Source organism: Pinus tabuliformis, chromosome 4_2 (assembly GCF_031772625.1).
Source record: "Pinus tabuliformis cultivar Carrire ecotype Pingquan chromosome 4_2, CPIR1, whole genome shotgun sequence".
In the NCBI taxonomy this organism is placed as follows: domain Eukaryota; kingdom Viridiplantae; phylum Streptophyta; class Pinopsida; order Pinales; family Pinaceae; genus Pinus; species Pinus tabuliformis.
In genome coordinates, this window is record NC_142304.1 from 523,174,994 (window position 1) to 523,192,043 (window position 17,050).

At 38.5% G+C, this 17,050-nt stretch overlaps 1 protein-coding gene across 16 annotated transcripts in view; it reads right to left on the reverse strand.

The window, feature by feature from the left end:
- Positions 1–15,506, reverse strand: part of LOC149170286 (uncharacterized) — a 135,763-nt gene extending 120,257 nt beyond the window's left edge. For all 16 annotated transcript variants that reach the window (XR_016259875.1, XR_016259878.1, XR_016259868.1 and 13 more), the window contains exon 1: positions 15,293–15,506. Coding sequence is in view for 2 of the 16 variants with exons in the window: in XM_089428981.1 (XP_089285107.1) it covers positions 15,293–15,459 (167 nt within the window). In the remaining 14 variants the exon portion in view is untranslated. The remainder of the gene's footprint in view (positions 1–15,292) is intronic.
- Between the last annotated feature and the right edge of the window lie 1,544 nt (positions 15,507–17,050).

Consider the following 17,050-nt stretch of genomic DNA (forward strand, 5'->3'; position numbering starts at 1 on the left):
CATTTGCTGCAGCTTCATCTTAAACCAATTTGAAGTAACAATTGTCTTGTCCTGGGGTTTGGGAACTACTTCCCAGACATCATTCTCCATAATGGTCATAGCATCCTTCCATACTTGATGCTTGACGGCATCTAAGAATGATGAAGTCTCATTTTGTATGATTGTGCTCATACTGGTTAGGTATCCTTGATACCTGTTGGGTTTCTTACTTTCACAGAAGGTTCCTCAAGGTGCAACATGTCTTTCAACATCATCAAGTATCCCCCTAAGCCATGAAGGCCTCTCCCTGGAAGAGGAAGTCTCAGGTGGATAAATAGGATCCATCGGTTCTTCCACATCAGGCATTGTTACATCATCTACCCATAGAGACAGCTTCCACAATCGTACGGTGCCACACCATTCTGCTCTGGAGTATGTGGTGTAGTAGTCTCCCTCTTAATGCCAACCTCAGGTATCCCTGAGTGAACCAACTGTAATATATCGGAGGTCTTGCTTAGGCTTGAGGGGAATGGTCCCCTTTTGAGCTTTCCTTTGGCACATCCCGAACATACACCACCTTTTTCTACTAGGGATTCGGGCATCCCTGTTACCATATGTCTTACATCGGGTAGATCTTTGTAATGAAGGTGGGCAAACCTCCAATGCCAAAGTTCGGACTAAAGAGATGTGTCATAAGACATGACACCTACCTGACTTTCATCGACCTGATATAATGAATCAACACGAAATCCAAGAGTAAAGGCATCTTTAACATTATTTTTCGATACATGTACCTTGCCATCATTGAAGGTTACCTTCTAGCCTTTGTCTTCCATTCCGAGATGGACACCATGTTCTTTCGGAGCTCAAGTGCATTTAATACATCCCGGAATTTCTAGCCTTCTTGAATGGTTGTCCTCTTCCTTGATTTCCAGCGTTCCTTTTACCTTTGCTATTGAATTTTTCATCCCTTCGATTACCATGAGAGGGATTTTGATCATCGTCACGGTGAGAGTCCTTTCTATCAGGGCATTCCCTTGCATAGTGACCTGCTTTATTGCAAATGTAACATTGTCCTTTTCTTCCACCCTTAGGTCCAGCCTTTCTTTTCAATTTCGACTCGGAATTATTTCTTTTCTTAGCATGAGAAGAAAAGGCAGCAGGAGGACCTTTAGGCAATGGAATTTCTTGCTCTTCTACCCTTGTTTCTTCTAGAATGCATCTACCCATTAATTCCTTGAAACCAAGTATTAGATGATTGTTCAGAAGAGTAGTCCTAAACACGTACCATTCGGATGGTAATCCTCCAAGAGTCATGAGTGCCATTTCCCTATCAGTGATAGTCTCCCCAATAAATAAGAGATCGTTCTTGATCTCAGTGATTCTTAAGAAGTATGCTTGCATACTCTCATCTTTAACCTTCTTGATTTCCCTCAGCTTGTTTCTAAGAAACAAAACTTGATTTGCATCATTAACTTTAAATAAACTCACCAGTCTATCGTATATTTCCTTGGAGGTGTTCAGGTCGGAGATGTAGGCCACCAAGTGCTTGTCGATAGAGTCCCGGATGATCTTCTTTGTTTTGACTTCTCCAGTTTTCCATTTGTACCTGGCAGCAGCGGATGCATTTGATGGAGGCTCGACAATATTGTCTCTCACATGGTCCAACACTAATTGTTCTTCTAGGATAGCCTTGCCTATCTTCTCTTCGGTGATTGCTCTTGCTCGGGCTTTGTCTTCACCTCAGCTTTGATACCATGTTAAGTTATGATATGTTCTATGCTTATAACAGTTTACTTCTTTTTCTTATTATATTCCATAGATTAGCAATCACATGTACATAAAGTAAAGTGCAGATAGAACATTAAACAATCGACAGAAAACAAGCCAAGACAAGAGACAAGATGTGGCGGCTAGCCAGGGACAAACCCCACAATGTGTGGGGAAACCCTTTGATCAAATCTTCTTTTATCTTCAATAATTCAGCAGAGAGAAATAGTACAATAAATCTTATTTATATCAGCAGTAGCAAACCCTAGATCAGCATCATCAGCATTAGCAGCTTCATCATCAAAACTAGAGCAATCAATATCTCACAAACCGACCATCGGATCGGCTTGATTCCACCACCAAAAGTTGTAGCCTTCAGAGGAGGTTTAGATGAACCTATAGCGTAGTTCAGAAGAAGAGGTTTGATGGTCCACGCTGGTCAAACTTTGGATCTGCAGTTGCAGCTTCAATTTCAGCAGCTTCCTTCAAACTAGGGCAGTGGATATCTCGCAAACCGACCATCAGATCGACTTGATTCCACCACCAAAAGTTGCAACCTTCAAAGGAGGTTCAGATGAACCTACAGCGCAATTCAGAAGAGGAGGTTTGACGGTCCACGCTGGTCAAACTTTGGATCTGCAGTTGCAGCGTCAGTTTCAGCAGCTTCCTTCAAACTAGGGCAATCGATATCTCGCAAACCGACTGTCGGATCAACTTGATTCCACCACCAAAAGTTGCAGCCTTCAGAGGAGGTTCAGATGAACCTATAGCGCAGTTCAGAAGAGGAGGTTTGATGTTCCACGCTGGTCAAACTCTGTAGGTTCCTTCCACATGTGTGAGAGAGAGAATATTTTTTGCTCAGTAGAGAAGACTCTCTTTTCTGCACAGGGGAGAGAGAGAGATGTGATGAGATGAGTGAGTGCAATGGGCTTCTGACAATACATGAGTTGTAGGTCGGCTTGATAATAATTCCATAATCAAAATACATTCATATCTCCATAAATACTTATCGGAATCAGATGATCTTTAGATCAATCCTACACCTCTCGACGAGAGTAATCTAATAAAAATATTGTTGGCCATGAATAAGATGACCCACATGAAATTTGGCCCTAGTTGCCAATTTAACAGTTTCCAAACATTTATTCACTATTTTTTTCTTTCCATCTGCTTGAGGATGATAAGTTGAACTCAAGTTAAGGGATATTCCAACCTAGTTACAAAAGTCCTAGAAATTCCCTTTAAATTTTACGTCTCTATCGCTAACAATGACTTTCGAGAGACCATGTAATTTATCGCATAAGACTTCTGTAATTTGTTTTGTTGAATTTGTCTTCTTAACTAACATGAAATGTGTGTATTTGGTTAGTCTATCCACCACAACAAATATTGCGTACTTTCTATCAAACATAGACAACCCTTCGATGAAGCCCATCAAGATTTCCTCCCATTCCTTATTTGGGATATGTAAGAGGTGAAGTAATCCTGGGGTTAGGACACTCTCATTTTTATTCCTTTGATAAGCATTACATTCAGCGACGAATTTCTGGATTTCTTTACTCATTCTCTTCCAATAGAACGATTGACAAGTGTTATAATATGTTTTGAAGAAACCACCATGCCCTGTTGCAGCGGAACTATGTGTTTCCCTTAGAGCCTTCATTTTAAATTTGGAGGGTGGAATTAGACAAATTGTACCTTATACCATAATATGTTTTTTTTCCATTCAAAATTTGGATGTTGATCGATATTTTCGATCATAGAACAAGGGTTTGGATCCTTGGCATATTCAGTTCAAATCTCTACCAATATTTTGCATGTTGTTATGTCTACATTTTTTCGTGAAAGTGTGTCAACAACTACATTATCATTCCCTTTTTTATGCGATATTTCCATGTCAAATGTGGAGAGTTTCTCCATTCGTTTTTATTGTTCTGTAGATAATGTCTTTTGTTGTGACAAAAATTGAAGACTATTGTGATTTGTACGAATCAAGAACTTGCTTCCCAAGAAGTACTCATGCCATTTATTCAATGCATGTACAACAGTGAGCATTTCTTTATGGTAAGTAGACTTCAAGATTTCCCTTTTGTTGAGCTTTGACTTTCAGTGTAGCAGAAAAACACACAACTATAGAATAAATCTTTATTTTTATTATTGATGAATTGAATTGGTTATTACATGCCTTCATGACAATGTGCCTAAATAGGCATTGACTAGTCACGAACTCACAAAGGTTCAATGGTCATGTCTAATGACTTATCCCTTCATAACTAATAATTTTTCATTAATGTTTATTAACTATTATTAATTTATTTATTGTTTGATAAATTTTTTTATTATTTATTTATTCATATTAGTGGGGAGTGAAAAACGCTTTTCTATCCCGGCAAGCACTGGCTGTTAAGAGTCTATGGAGGCTACTCTTTACTGAATGTTTATGGGCCAGAATTATTAGATGCAAATAATGTTTTATTTTTAACGTGAAGCAATTGATAAGGGCAGAGCACAAGTCCCATCAATGTTGACTTTTTGTAGCAGCAACAGGTGTTCAAGTCGGCCCAAAAAAAAGACAAGTTGGCCAGCCAATAAAGGGACGTGTCCCTTGGGTTGTCAAACCCCTTTGACAAGTATAAATAGATGACATGACGACTCATTTCATCACAAAGCAAGAGCAAGTCTAAGCAAAAAGGAGAAGTTCGAATTTGGAGTTTATTCTTTCTTGGACAATTGCACGTGTGAAGAAGGAAGACAAATTTGAGTAGGCCACATTGACTAAAGTTGACCTAGCTGCAAACCAAGTTGACCGAGCTAATTTTGGAGGCAACATGTGGATTTGACCGTAGTTTGACCATTCGCAGGCCGCACATGCAGATTGTTGACCACAACACTGTTGATCATAGGGCATTTGATCGCAGGAATGTTGACCACAGGTCATTGACCGCAGGGCCAAAGTTGACCAAGTCGAGTGGACCATAATAATTGATTGTTTGACCAACATTGACTTGTTGCTATCTTGACCAAGTTTGATTGGTATTTTGACTTCGATATTGACACAAATTTCTAGCCACATTGTTGATTTGTGAACCTTGTTGAAGAATAATTTCTCCTAAGAAAGGTTGTTGGGTATTCTCCCAAGGTTGGGTTTCCTAGGGTAAAAATATTGTCTCTTTTGTGCATGGTTGTCTTTCTGTGATCTTTATTGTTTTCGCTGCATTTACTGTTGAGATATTCTGAAGTGTAATTATTAAATGATAGCACTCGCATAAAACACCGATAGAAAATCATTTGGAAGTAATTACCTAATAGAAAATTATATTATACTGCACTTGTCATAGAATTTCAACATGTATCAAAGCTTTGTTGAAAGAGCAACCATTGAAGTAACCCTAAGAGAAAGTAATCAGCAGCTTAATTGGATTTTAGATCTCTCGTCAAAATGATGCCAAGTCTCAAAGTAGAAGACAGGATGGATGGTGCTACTAATTTCAGATCTTGGAAGACTAGGATACTTCTTATCTTGGAAGAAAATGACCTTCAGGTTCATGTGAAGGAAGTCATTCCAGAGCTAGAGAGAGTTGAGGGGAAAGCCAAGTATAGGAAAAATGAAGCCAAAGTAAAGAGAATCTTGTAGGATACCATAAAAGACCACTTGATTCCGCATGGTGCTAAGTTGAAGACTGCCAAAGAAGTGTGTGATGCTTTGGTGGGATTGTTCCAGAGTGACAACACAAGCAGGAAACTAACCTTGAGGAATCAACTTCGTAGTGTCATGATGTTTAGATCAGATTATGTTGTCTCTTATCTTATGAGAGTCTCCCGATTGAGAGATGAATTTAGAGCCATTGGAGATAATATTGATGATATAGAACTTGTTAGAGTGGCTCTCAATGGATTTCCTTCCTTATGTGAGCCATTTGTTTAGGGAAATGGTGAACAAGAAATCTGCCCAAGATTGATAAGCTATGAACTGATTATGTCCAAGAAGAGGCCAGATTGTTGTCCAAGGACAAGTTGCAGCGACCTCGGGATGATGAAACTCAAGCCATTGCAGCTCATACAAAGGAAACGGGAGAAAAAAATTTGGAAAGTTTGATAAGAAGAATACAGGTAGAAGACCAACTCCAGTTCCAGATCAAAAGAAGAAGGATATGTCAAAGATCAGGTGCTCCAATTGTCATGACTTCGGCTATTATGCCTCTTAGTGTCCTCAGAAGAAAAGGAAGGAATAACAGAATGCATCAACAGTTGATGTTGATGATGACGATCAACATCAACCTCAAAAGAAGACAAAGGAATCTAAGCTTGATAAGCTTGCAGATGGACTTCGGAAAGAATACTTATTTTGACATTCATTAATGATTCTTTTCTCATGAAGGCCAAGGATGAGGCTTTCAACAAGATCCAGGAGTTCAAGGCTCAAGTAGAAAACTTGACAGAGAAGAAGATCAAGGTTTTGAGGTCAAATAATGGAGGAGAGTATACTTCCAAGAACTTCAATGATTTTCTGCAAGGAGGCAAGGATCAAGAGGGAGTTGATAGTTCCATACAACCCTCAACAATTTCTTCCTTGATCAAGAGATAAGTACTTCCAATCATATTTTTCTTGCTTTGATTTTTTGGTCAGCCTCTTGTCCTTTTATTTTTTATGGTTTAAATACCAGAAAATGATTGTTTCATTATGATTTTTCATTTTCCATGGCCTCACGAATGGGGTTTTGCAGAAAGGAAGAACAAGTCCATTATGAGGGTTGCCAAGGCAATGGCAACATCGAGAAGTACAAAGCGAGGTTTGTGGCAAGAGAGTTCTCCTAGAAAGAGGGAGAAGACTACGAGGAGACTTTTGCTCTAGTCACCACATGATCAAGTTCTTGTATGGCCTAGGGGCTCGAGCATAGACTCAGCAGGAGTGATTGTTGTTCGACAGGAAGGATTGTACATATTGTTAAGATGTCCAAGACCGTGCTAGATGACTAGAAGAGCTTTCAGTTCAGAGGGAGAAAACAGTCAAGAAAAGTGAAAGCAGCAACCTTCAAAGAGGATGTCTAGAAAGAGGGAGAAGACTACGAGGAGACTTTTGCTCTAGTTGCCACATGATCAAGTTCTTGTATGGCCTAGGGGCTCGAGCATAGACTCAGGATGAGTGATTGGTGTTCGACAGGAAGGATTGTACATATTGTTAAGATGTCCAAGACCGTGCTAGATGACTAGAAGAGCTTTCAGTTCAGAGGGAGCAAACAGTCAAGAAAAGTGAAAGCAACAACCTTCAAAGAGGATGTCATAGGTTGAGATTGTCAGACTAGATGCTTAGAGACGGGAGGTCTCTAGGAGCAATATGCCTTCTATGAGGGGACCATGCCCGACAACAGGATATGCTTCAGTAACAAAGGGAGCAGCAGCAGCATGAGGATTTGTTTCCGTGACAAAGTAAGCAACCAGGATTGCCATATGAAGATTTGCTTCAGTTTCAGAGGGGGCACCCAATTAGGGTGACTTGAAAGTAGTTGTGATGATGGATCCAGTGAAGGAAGTTGGCCAGTGTAAGGTTGAGCCGAGGCATGCGACAAACATGTGTTGAGGTACCTACGTGGTACAGTTGGATATGGTTTGAGATATGTCTCAGGTGGTGAAGTGAGGCTATAGGGATATACTAATTCGTACTGGGTCGGGAGTGCAGAGAATAGAACGAGCACCTCGGGGTGCTCCTTCGGCTTGGGATTAGCTATGATATCATGATTTAAAAGGAAGTAGAATTTTGTTGCACTCAATACAGCAGAGGCAGAGAATATCCTAGCCAGTGTCGCAAGTCAGGAAGCAGTGTGGTTCAGGAAGCTACTTGCAGGGCTATTTGATCAAGTGCTAGAGACAAACTTGATATATTGTGATAATCAAAGTTGTGTCAAGCTTTCAGAGAATCCAATTTTTCATGACAGGACGAAGCACATTGAGATCAAATATCACTTCTTCCGAGACACAATGCAGAGGGGAGCAATGAAGCTTCAGTACATATCCACAGATGAGCAGATTACAGACATTCTCACTAAACCTCTGTCTACAGTGAAGTTTGTATACTTCAGAGACAATCTTGGCATAATGCAAAATGTCTCCCTCTCAGAGACGGAGAGTTGATGTTTTGCAGGATTTGGCAGCCATTCTCCCACCGGGTCATGCTGATTTGACTAGTGGGGGAATGACACATTCACCCATGGAGCCACGCTGATTTGGCTAGGGGTGAAGTGAGGCTACAGAAATATACTGATTCGGATTGGGTCGGGAGTGCAGAGAGTAGAAAGAGCACCTCGGGGTGCTCCTTCAACTTGGGATCAGCTATGATATCATGATTTAAAAGGAAGTAGACTTTTGTTGCACTCAATACAGCAGAAGCAGAGAATATCCTAGCCAGTGTCGCAAGTCAGGAAGCAATGTGGTTCTGGAAGCTACTTGCAAGGCTAGAGACAAACTTGATATATTGTGATAATCAAAGTTGTGGCAAGCTTTCAGAGAATCCAAATTTTCATGACAAGTCGAAGCACATTGAGATCAAATATCACTTTTTCCGAGACATGGTGTAGAAGGGAGCAGTGACGCTTTAGTACATATCCGCAGATGTGCAGATTGCGGACATTCTCACCAAGCCTTTGTCTAGAGTGAAGTTTGTATACTTCAAAGACATGTTTGGCATGACGCAAAATGTCTCCCTCTCAGAGACGGAGAGTTGATGTTTTTGCAGGATTGGGCAGGCATTCTCCCACCGGGTCATGCTGATTTGACTAGTGGGGGAATGATACATTCACCCATGGAGGCCATGTTGATTTGTCTAGGGGTGAATGGCCTAGGGCAACTACAACATAGGGCATACATTTTTCCATTAGAGGCATTCTAATTTGGCATCCATAGCATCATGTTGATTTGACCAGGGAAGAACGATACATTCACCTAAGAAGCCATACTAATTTGGCCAAGGGTGAATGGCCTAGGGGCAAAGCTTCTCCTAAGAAGCCATGCTGATTTCACTGGGTCATGTTGATTTGACCAGGGGAGATTAATACATTTATCCATGGAGCCATGTTGATTTGGCTAGGGGTAAATGGCCTAGGATACTCACATTGCCTACTCTGGGATGGAGTGATCCATATGTATAGACATGAATATGAGGAGACACTAAATCAATGTGCATGTGAGGAGACACTAAATCAACATAGCAAGCTCATAAATTTTTCTAGTGGATAAGAAATTTCAGCTAAGGAGAAATATGTTTTAACTTTTCAGCAAAGGAGAATACCTTCCTCGCTAAGAGGGAGTGTTGATTTTTTGTAGCAGCGAGAGGTATTCATGTCGGCCCAGAAAGAAGACAAGTCGGCCAACCAATGAAGGGACGTGTCTGTTGGGTTGTCACACCCCTTCGACAAGTCTAAATAGATGATGGCATGCCTCATTTCATCACGAAGCAAGAGCAGGTCTGAGCAAAAAGGAGAAGTTTGATTTTGGAGTTTATTCTTCTTTTCTTCATCATTTTTATCTCTCTTGGACAACCACATGTGTGAAGAAGGAAGACAAATTTGAGCAGGCTGCATTGACTAAAGTTGACTAAGTTGCAAACCAAGTTGACCAAGTGTTTGACTAATTTTGGAAGCCATACGAACACATTTGACTACAGTTTGACCAACCGCAAGCTGCACATGTGAGTTGTTGACTGCAAGGCTGATCACAAGACTATAGACCACAGGGTTGACCACAAGTTGTTGACCAAGAAGAGTTAACCACAAGAACTAACTATTTGACTAGCGTTGACTTCTAGTAATTTTGATTGATTTTACTAGTGTTGACTTGACCAAGAAGAGTTGACCACAAGAACTAATTGTTTGACTAGCGTTGACTTCTATTAATTTTGGTTGGTTTTACCAGCGTTGACTTGTTGCTATTTTGACTAGGTTTGACTAGTATTTTAACTTGGATATTGGCACAAGTTTCCAGTCAAATTGTTGATTTGTAAAGCTTATTGAAGAATAATTTATCCTAAGAAAATTTGTTGGGCTTTCCCCCAAAGTTGTGTTCCCAGGGTAGAAATAGTCTCATTTGTGCATGGTTGTCTTTTACTATTGAGATTTTCTCAAGTGTAATTATTCAATGACAACAATGGCATAAAATCTTGATTAAAAATCATTAGGAAGTAATTACCTGGAAGAAAACTGTATTCTACGAAACTTGTCATATAATTTCAACAATCGATGAGCATTAAATGTTTCCAGATGGTGAACACCTTTCCTCTGCTTGGACAGTGGTTGCTTGGAAAATAGGTTGTGGGCCTATGGCAACTGGGTTCGGCTCAGTGAGGATCCTTGGATTGGAGTTGGTGAGGATTATTATCTCTCTAAGATCGTGGTTGCATGTTTAGCTGATGTTGGGATTTTGAATCCAATGGGAGGTTGTAGGCAAATTTGGCTCACAACTAAGTTAGATATTCATGGTGATTTGGCTACAAAATGGAATATTTTCACTTGTTTGCTAGATCATAATGCGGTGTGTTTGTTGGATGGAAAGAATATATTAGTATGGTGTTGGAACCTGTGTTACCGGATTTGTCAGTCCTAGTGGTTGGATCCACGGATCCCTGAATCAGAGACAGATTCAAATCCACATCCGCAGAGATCCGTCCGTGACATTGCGAAATTCAAAGCAGAAGCCAGCGCAAACTTCTAGAACGGAAAACTCAGCGGACAAGTAACCTAATAATGGATAACACGATAATGTGAGATAAGAAATGGATTACTCAAACAACATCAGCGAAAATTGTTAGATTTTCATAAAACCCCGCAAACTGATTTGCAATTTCTAAGTGTAAAAACCCATAAATATAAACAATTGATAATATGGAAACTTAAATCACAAACACACTAAATTTTCTAACTTAATATGCACAACAAAAAATTAATCAGAAGGCAAACACATCAAACCATAAAACAAAAGATATACCTAAGAAACCCCAACTCCAGGGAAAACCTGCAACATTGTGTGTTCTTATTATTCTTCTGTAGTAAAAGATTTTCCTCTAAGAATTACAAGGGAGAAACTTCCCAGTTTATCAAAATAAAACACTCGATCTCCCTGCAGCTAAATCGATCTCCCTTCCTACGCACTAGATCTGCAAAACTACAGCGCAGATCAGCGATTTGGATCACACATGAGACCACACTTCCTCTCTCCTACGCACACATGCGAATGAAATATTGTGTTGGACTATAAGATCTCGGTCCTCCCTCAATTTCTTCTACTCAGATGCTGAGCTTTGTGATCTATTGAAACTCTCGCTCTTCCTCCGCTGCTCTCTCACACCTGCTTGTTCTCTACTGACTTACCACTAACTCGCTCTATCTCCTCTTGTAATTTCGATCTCAACCCTAATCTCCTTCTAAACAACTGAGATTAAATCATAAGTTAACTTATGAACTTTTACTTTTTCGTAAATCTAACTTTAGGAAATAGTTAAATAAATTAATATTTTCCTAAAGTGGCAATCTTTTGTGTTCTTCTACTAGTCTTCACACTTAGACATGCAGAACACTTCTTCTCTACTCTAATCAACAAAAATGGAAAAAACAACGGAGCAAATAATAAACTAGCGAGTTGGCTGACGAATTATTTTTTACTTGGTTGACCTATTATAAACCTACAGACCATATTATAAACTTTAACGCCCACTAATGATCAAATGTAGTAAATATGAACAGTGTTGGCATCATTCATATGAGGGGGAGGAAGGATAAGAGTCGTTGGAAGCGAACTCATGCACATCCCTAGTGTTTCGATCTACAAATTGAGGTAAGTATTATAAGCCGCCAGTATTTATTTGTTGAATTTTCTACAAAGATACACAATAGAAACCAATTTTCTGATCTGATAATTAGTAACTACTACCTAATTTAACAATTTACTGATATCACTGAGCGATTATACATAGAAAATTTCAACAGTAAATGTAGCTAAAATAGTAAGATCATAAAGAGACAGTCATGCACGACAGAGAACAAATTTTCCCTAACCCAAACTTGGGAGAAAACCCAACAACTTTTCTTCTAGGAGAAATTGTTCTTCAGTAAGGTTTACAATTCTAAATTTTCTAGAAATCTGTGCCAAAATCCAAGCCCAAACTTCAGTGTATTCGTCCTCCATCAGTTGCCATGTGTCGTTGTTATAGAAGAGAGATGATGATGATGATGATTGATCAAATGAAGTTGAATGGGTGCATTTATATATACAAGTTGAATGGGTGCATTTACCCCAAGGGATGTTAAAAAGTGTAACTAGGTTTGGTCTTCACAATGACATGTGTAACCATGATTTTATGTAATTGATGTAAAGAAGAAAACAACATTAATTTTGTAATGCTTGAGTCATGGGTTTCATGCTCAAGGAATTTTATTTTGATTGAAGCTCCCATTGTGAGCTATTAGGTTTGGTCATCAAGTCATAAAGTCTAGTGAGTCAATGTCAAGGATTGAAGACCCATTTGGGCATGTTACATATGTATTTGATTCTAGAAGATCCTCCAAGACCGAGTCAAAGCACCTGCAACAAGTCAGCCTTCATCAAAGCATTAAGTCAGACTAGAAGCAATTGCAAGTCGGCCTCAAGTCATGGTCAAGAAGCCTATATAAAGAGGCACTTGGCCTCTCTCATGGACACACTTCACACTCATCATTTGAGCTCAAGGAAGAAGAAAAAGGTGCAAGATAAAGAAGGACGAAAGAAGAAAAAGAGATCGAAGTTTTTGGATCAGTCTTTGGGTTACTTCTCTCCACACGTGCAAAGAGAGTTAGGGTTTTGATCTGCTGCAAAAAGGACGAGTTACAGTCACAAAAAAGTATCAAAGGTTGGTGTCAAGAAGGTCTACTTTGAAGGTTGAGTTCACTAAGAAAGCAAGGAAGGCATAGCGAAGGCATATAAGGATAAATCTCTCCATGAGCTCCCCTTTCATGTGACCTAGGGTTTCTGAAGGGAAGGTCGAAATGCAATAAGGAAGGACGAAATTGTTGTAAGAGGGTTGCTGAGGTCCAAATTGAAGTCTAGGAAGAAGTTGCCCTAACTTAATAATAAATGGAGTCTTGGCCTTAGTATTCGTCAATAGAAGTCTCTATAAGAAGAAGAATTCGTTTGAGTTTTCCTCTCAAGTTGGAAAGGTTTTGGCCCTCGTTGATCGCCTGCGTTCTGTGTCTCTTGTCCCTTTATTGTTTATGCATTGGTAGTTGTTTGATGAAGAATAAGACTATAATGATCTAAGTAAAGAAAAGATCCTAATCTAAAGAAGTAAAAAGCATTCACAAGCAGTTATCATTAGAATTTAGAAGAGAAATCTCATAATTGCTATGCCCTTGATTTCTCAACAAGGGACACGTCCCTGGATGAGCCGAGCCAACTTGTCCACTTTGAGCCTACATGAAGCCCATTTAAAAAATTCAATTTTTATTTTTATTTTCATAAATCTTCTAGGCTGACTTAGGAGGCGCATGCGGGAATACCTTGAGATTCTACACAAAAATCAACATTGTTTAGAAATTTTAATTAATTTTTAAGTTTATTCTCAAGTGTAAAAAAGTAAGTTTTATAGCCACTTAATATAAATATAGTAACTAATAATTAATATTTGAATATTTATAAATGATGTATTAATTTTAATATTATTAAATTAATAATTATTTTTAAACAGAAGTTATATATTTAAAAATTTACATATGTTTTTTGATATAAATTTAATTAATGTTTAATTTGTATGTAATTGATATTTATAATGATACATTAATTGTGATATTAGTCATCTAATAATTATTTTTATAAGTATTATATTTAAAATTATATATTTAAAAATTAGTATATGTTTTCATTTTTATACAAATTTAATTTTTAAAAATTATGAAATATTTTATATTTCTTTTTACTTGCCATTTCCTTGCCATGCCATATCCAGATCCTGGCTTTTCAAAAAAACGGTGGATCCGTATGTATATCCATATTCGTATCTAGATGTGAATCCTGGTAACTTAGCCTGGAACAAAGATGGATGGCTCACTCACAGTGAAGTTGGGATATGATGTGGTATCTTATGTTAAGTTTACTATATATATATATATATATATATATATATATATATATATAAAAGTACCAAAAAAAAGCAAATATCATTATGATGGCAATTACTAAATTATTACTACACCCTCCTACTAACCACACAACCAACAACATAACCAAAGATGAACAATGACCTGAGAGAATAATCAAAGTCTATAATCCATGACAAAATGAAGGGCCAAGTTTTTGTACTCTTTGCAGAAGTAATGAACAAACAGTCCAACACATCTTGATACATTGTCCCCTCACAAATGAAGTGCGGAAGGAAGCTTTGCCTCTATCTGGAAGCAAAGAGAAAAGGGATGGTGAAATATTGACCGAAGGACTTGAGCATTGGATGGATGACAGGGCTGCATCCAGCCAAAACCTTGGCATTTTGGCCCAATCATGATAAAAGAACATTAGAAAACCCAAAATAACACCTAGAAGACTAGAAGAAAGCATCCTGGCCTGTTGGCATAGAAGATATGCTTATTAATATCAACATCATGATCATGACACACCCTCTTGCCATCTGTCTAGATTGTTTAATTTTCTTTTACAAATTTGTAAAGGTGGTCAATTTAAGTTTGGAGAAAATTGTATGTCTCCTGATCCTAAAAGTTTAAAAATCATTTGTTCACTATCTGATTGCTTTATGCCTCTGAGAAAACATACTTTATCCTGTCTGTGGATGAGGCAAATGCCATTTTTGTTGTCACATAACCCTAATCTTCCTTCAGAGATCATTAATACAAGTTGTGCTGATCCTAATTTCTAATATTGGGCATGCTATCCATACAGAAAAAGGTAGATCTCCTCCTTTTAGTTCCTTTCCATTCCCTAAAATACAAATCCATGTGCTACCTTTGGATCTTTGAGAACAATCCAGATAAGTATCGTCAGAAAACATTAATTAACAAGAAATGATCAGAAAAAAGCAATTCCTTGTAATCTGAACCTTTTATGTCTAATGGTTTTTGTTGTGTGTGTACCTATCTTTACATGTATTTTCCATTTCCCTACCATATCATATCCTGCCTTCACTAGAATGTTCCCATGTCCATCCCCCCATCTCCATATCCATTCCAGTGTATCTTAGACATTAATAGATTTTAGAATGCCAAATTAGCTATTTTGATAAAATGACAGCTCTGCTTTATCATCACTAAGGAAACTTAATTTAAATCCCCCCACTTTATCTCTGCAAATGCGCATCTTTACATTGTAATGACAATATCCCATACATGTTCCCCCATCTCAATATCCATTTCAGTGCATCTTAGACATTAACAAATTTTAGAATGGCAAATTAGCTCTTCTGATAAATTGAAAGCTCTACTTTATCATCACTTATCAAACCTAATTGAAATCCCTCCACTTTAAATCTGCAAATGCACATCTTTAGATTGTAATTTACAATATCGGCTGTGAGAAATACCTTAGAATCGCTTTCCGGACTCTCCAAAACTCTTTCTGCCCAATTGCTGCTATAACATTATTTGGAGTGATATCAAAGATATGGACTGAATCTACCATTGATGAATCAGAGTTACGGTCAGATGGATCACCCTTTCCAACATCATGAGGTCCTGAATCAACTACCATACTCTGATGGTCATTGCATGGCTTAGATTTACACTGATCTCGTAAACTTTCATCATGCCTTTGAATACCATCCATTGCATTTTGTAGGTCTCTAGAGGTATTTTCCCCAGCATATTGCAATTCAACACAAGCCAAACTAGATTTGAAGGCTTCATGTATCCCGTGGCTCTGCCCGACACCCTGGCACTCTCCTCCAGAAGAGAAATGATCAACACCTTTTGAATCTGCAATATTGTCTGATGAGCTGCTGTTTTTACTTTGATAATTTTCATCGTCATCCACTCTAGACTCATCTTCAGCTCCTTCATTTTGACACCTTGGTAAACACAATCTGTCTTCAACAAAATATGCATCACCATGAATAGGCTGACTTCCATCCTTACATAAACCAGATTCTCTCTCTCTATGTCCTATCCTATCACTTGGCAATACAGCACTTCGATTGTGCTGAACAGGAGATTTCAACACATTGTCTACCTGCAGTGGAACAGTTCTCAAGCCCTCAGAAGCACAGGCTATCACAGGATTGCTAGTTCTTTGCCCACTTTTATGCACATGCGAGCCTCCCACTGTAGTTCTGCCCATTAAGTTATTGTTGCTCAACCTATGAGATGATTGCGGTGATGAATCTTCAACTTCAATGCCAGCTGTTGAGAGGGGGTTTGGATTAGGTTGAGATTTTGAAACCCCTGGGTTACTGTAACTTGCTGTTCCAGATAAATGTTCTCTGCTTTTGGCTAGAGCACACTTTGTTGACTTGTCAGACTCTGTTGCAGTGATATTAGTGCGAGATATCAAATTCTGTCCCAAAAACTGGCCTGGATAATTTACAGTGGCATAAGCATTTGGAGAAACATAATATGGACTATACATAAACCTCCCATCACACGAAGCCTGCAAGCCAAATTCTTTTATCAGTCCAAAGTTTTCCCACTTTGATGAATGCACACTAACAATGTAACTGTGTGATAATATAATTCTTATAAAAATAGGGCCTATGCTATGCAAAAATTAGAATTGCAAACACCAGAGGATATACATGCATTCCACAGCAACTACTGCCCATATTCTACTGAATTATTATGTACATCAGTCGTCCTCAATCAAAGTGAAAATATGTAAGACATCTTTGAAGACAAATCAATTAACTTGGCCCTAAGATTTGAGATCAGGAACGTGAGATATCCATCCTTTGTCTTTGTTTCAAGTATACAGTTCTAGTTTTTGTAGAGGAGAATATTGGCCTGGGTAAACTAGAACCCAAGTTGGCAATCACCATCTATTTTTGTGATATTTTATATTTTTACAGATTTTCTTTTCACACAACACACACACAGACATATCCAACATTTCCAGCTTGAAATCTTGCTTGATAGCCTTTAAATTACATTCAAAATTTCATTAACTGTCTAGTATCAAGAGAAAGGGCATGTGCCATTCGTCATTATCATTAATTAGTGTACTGTCCTTTTTGGTAATGTCCAGCCATCAATCTCTCACTCGTTGAGTGGAAAGGCCTATAATGGCTCAAACCCAGAACAGCAGCACCATTAATGCTGAAGGTTCTGTAGAGAATGATGCAAAAGAGACA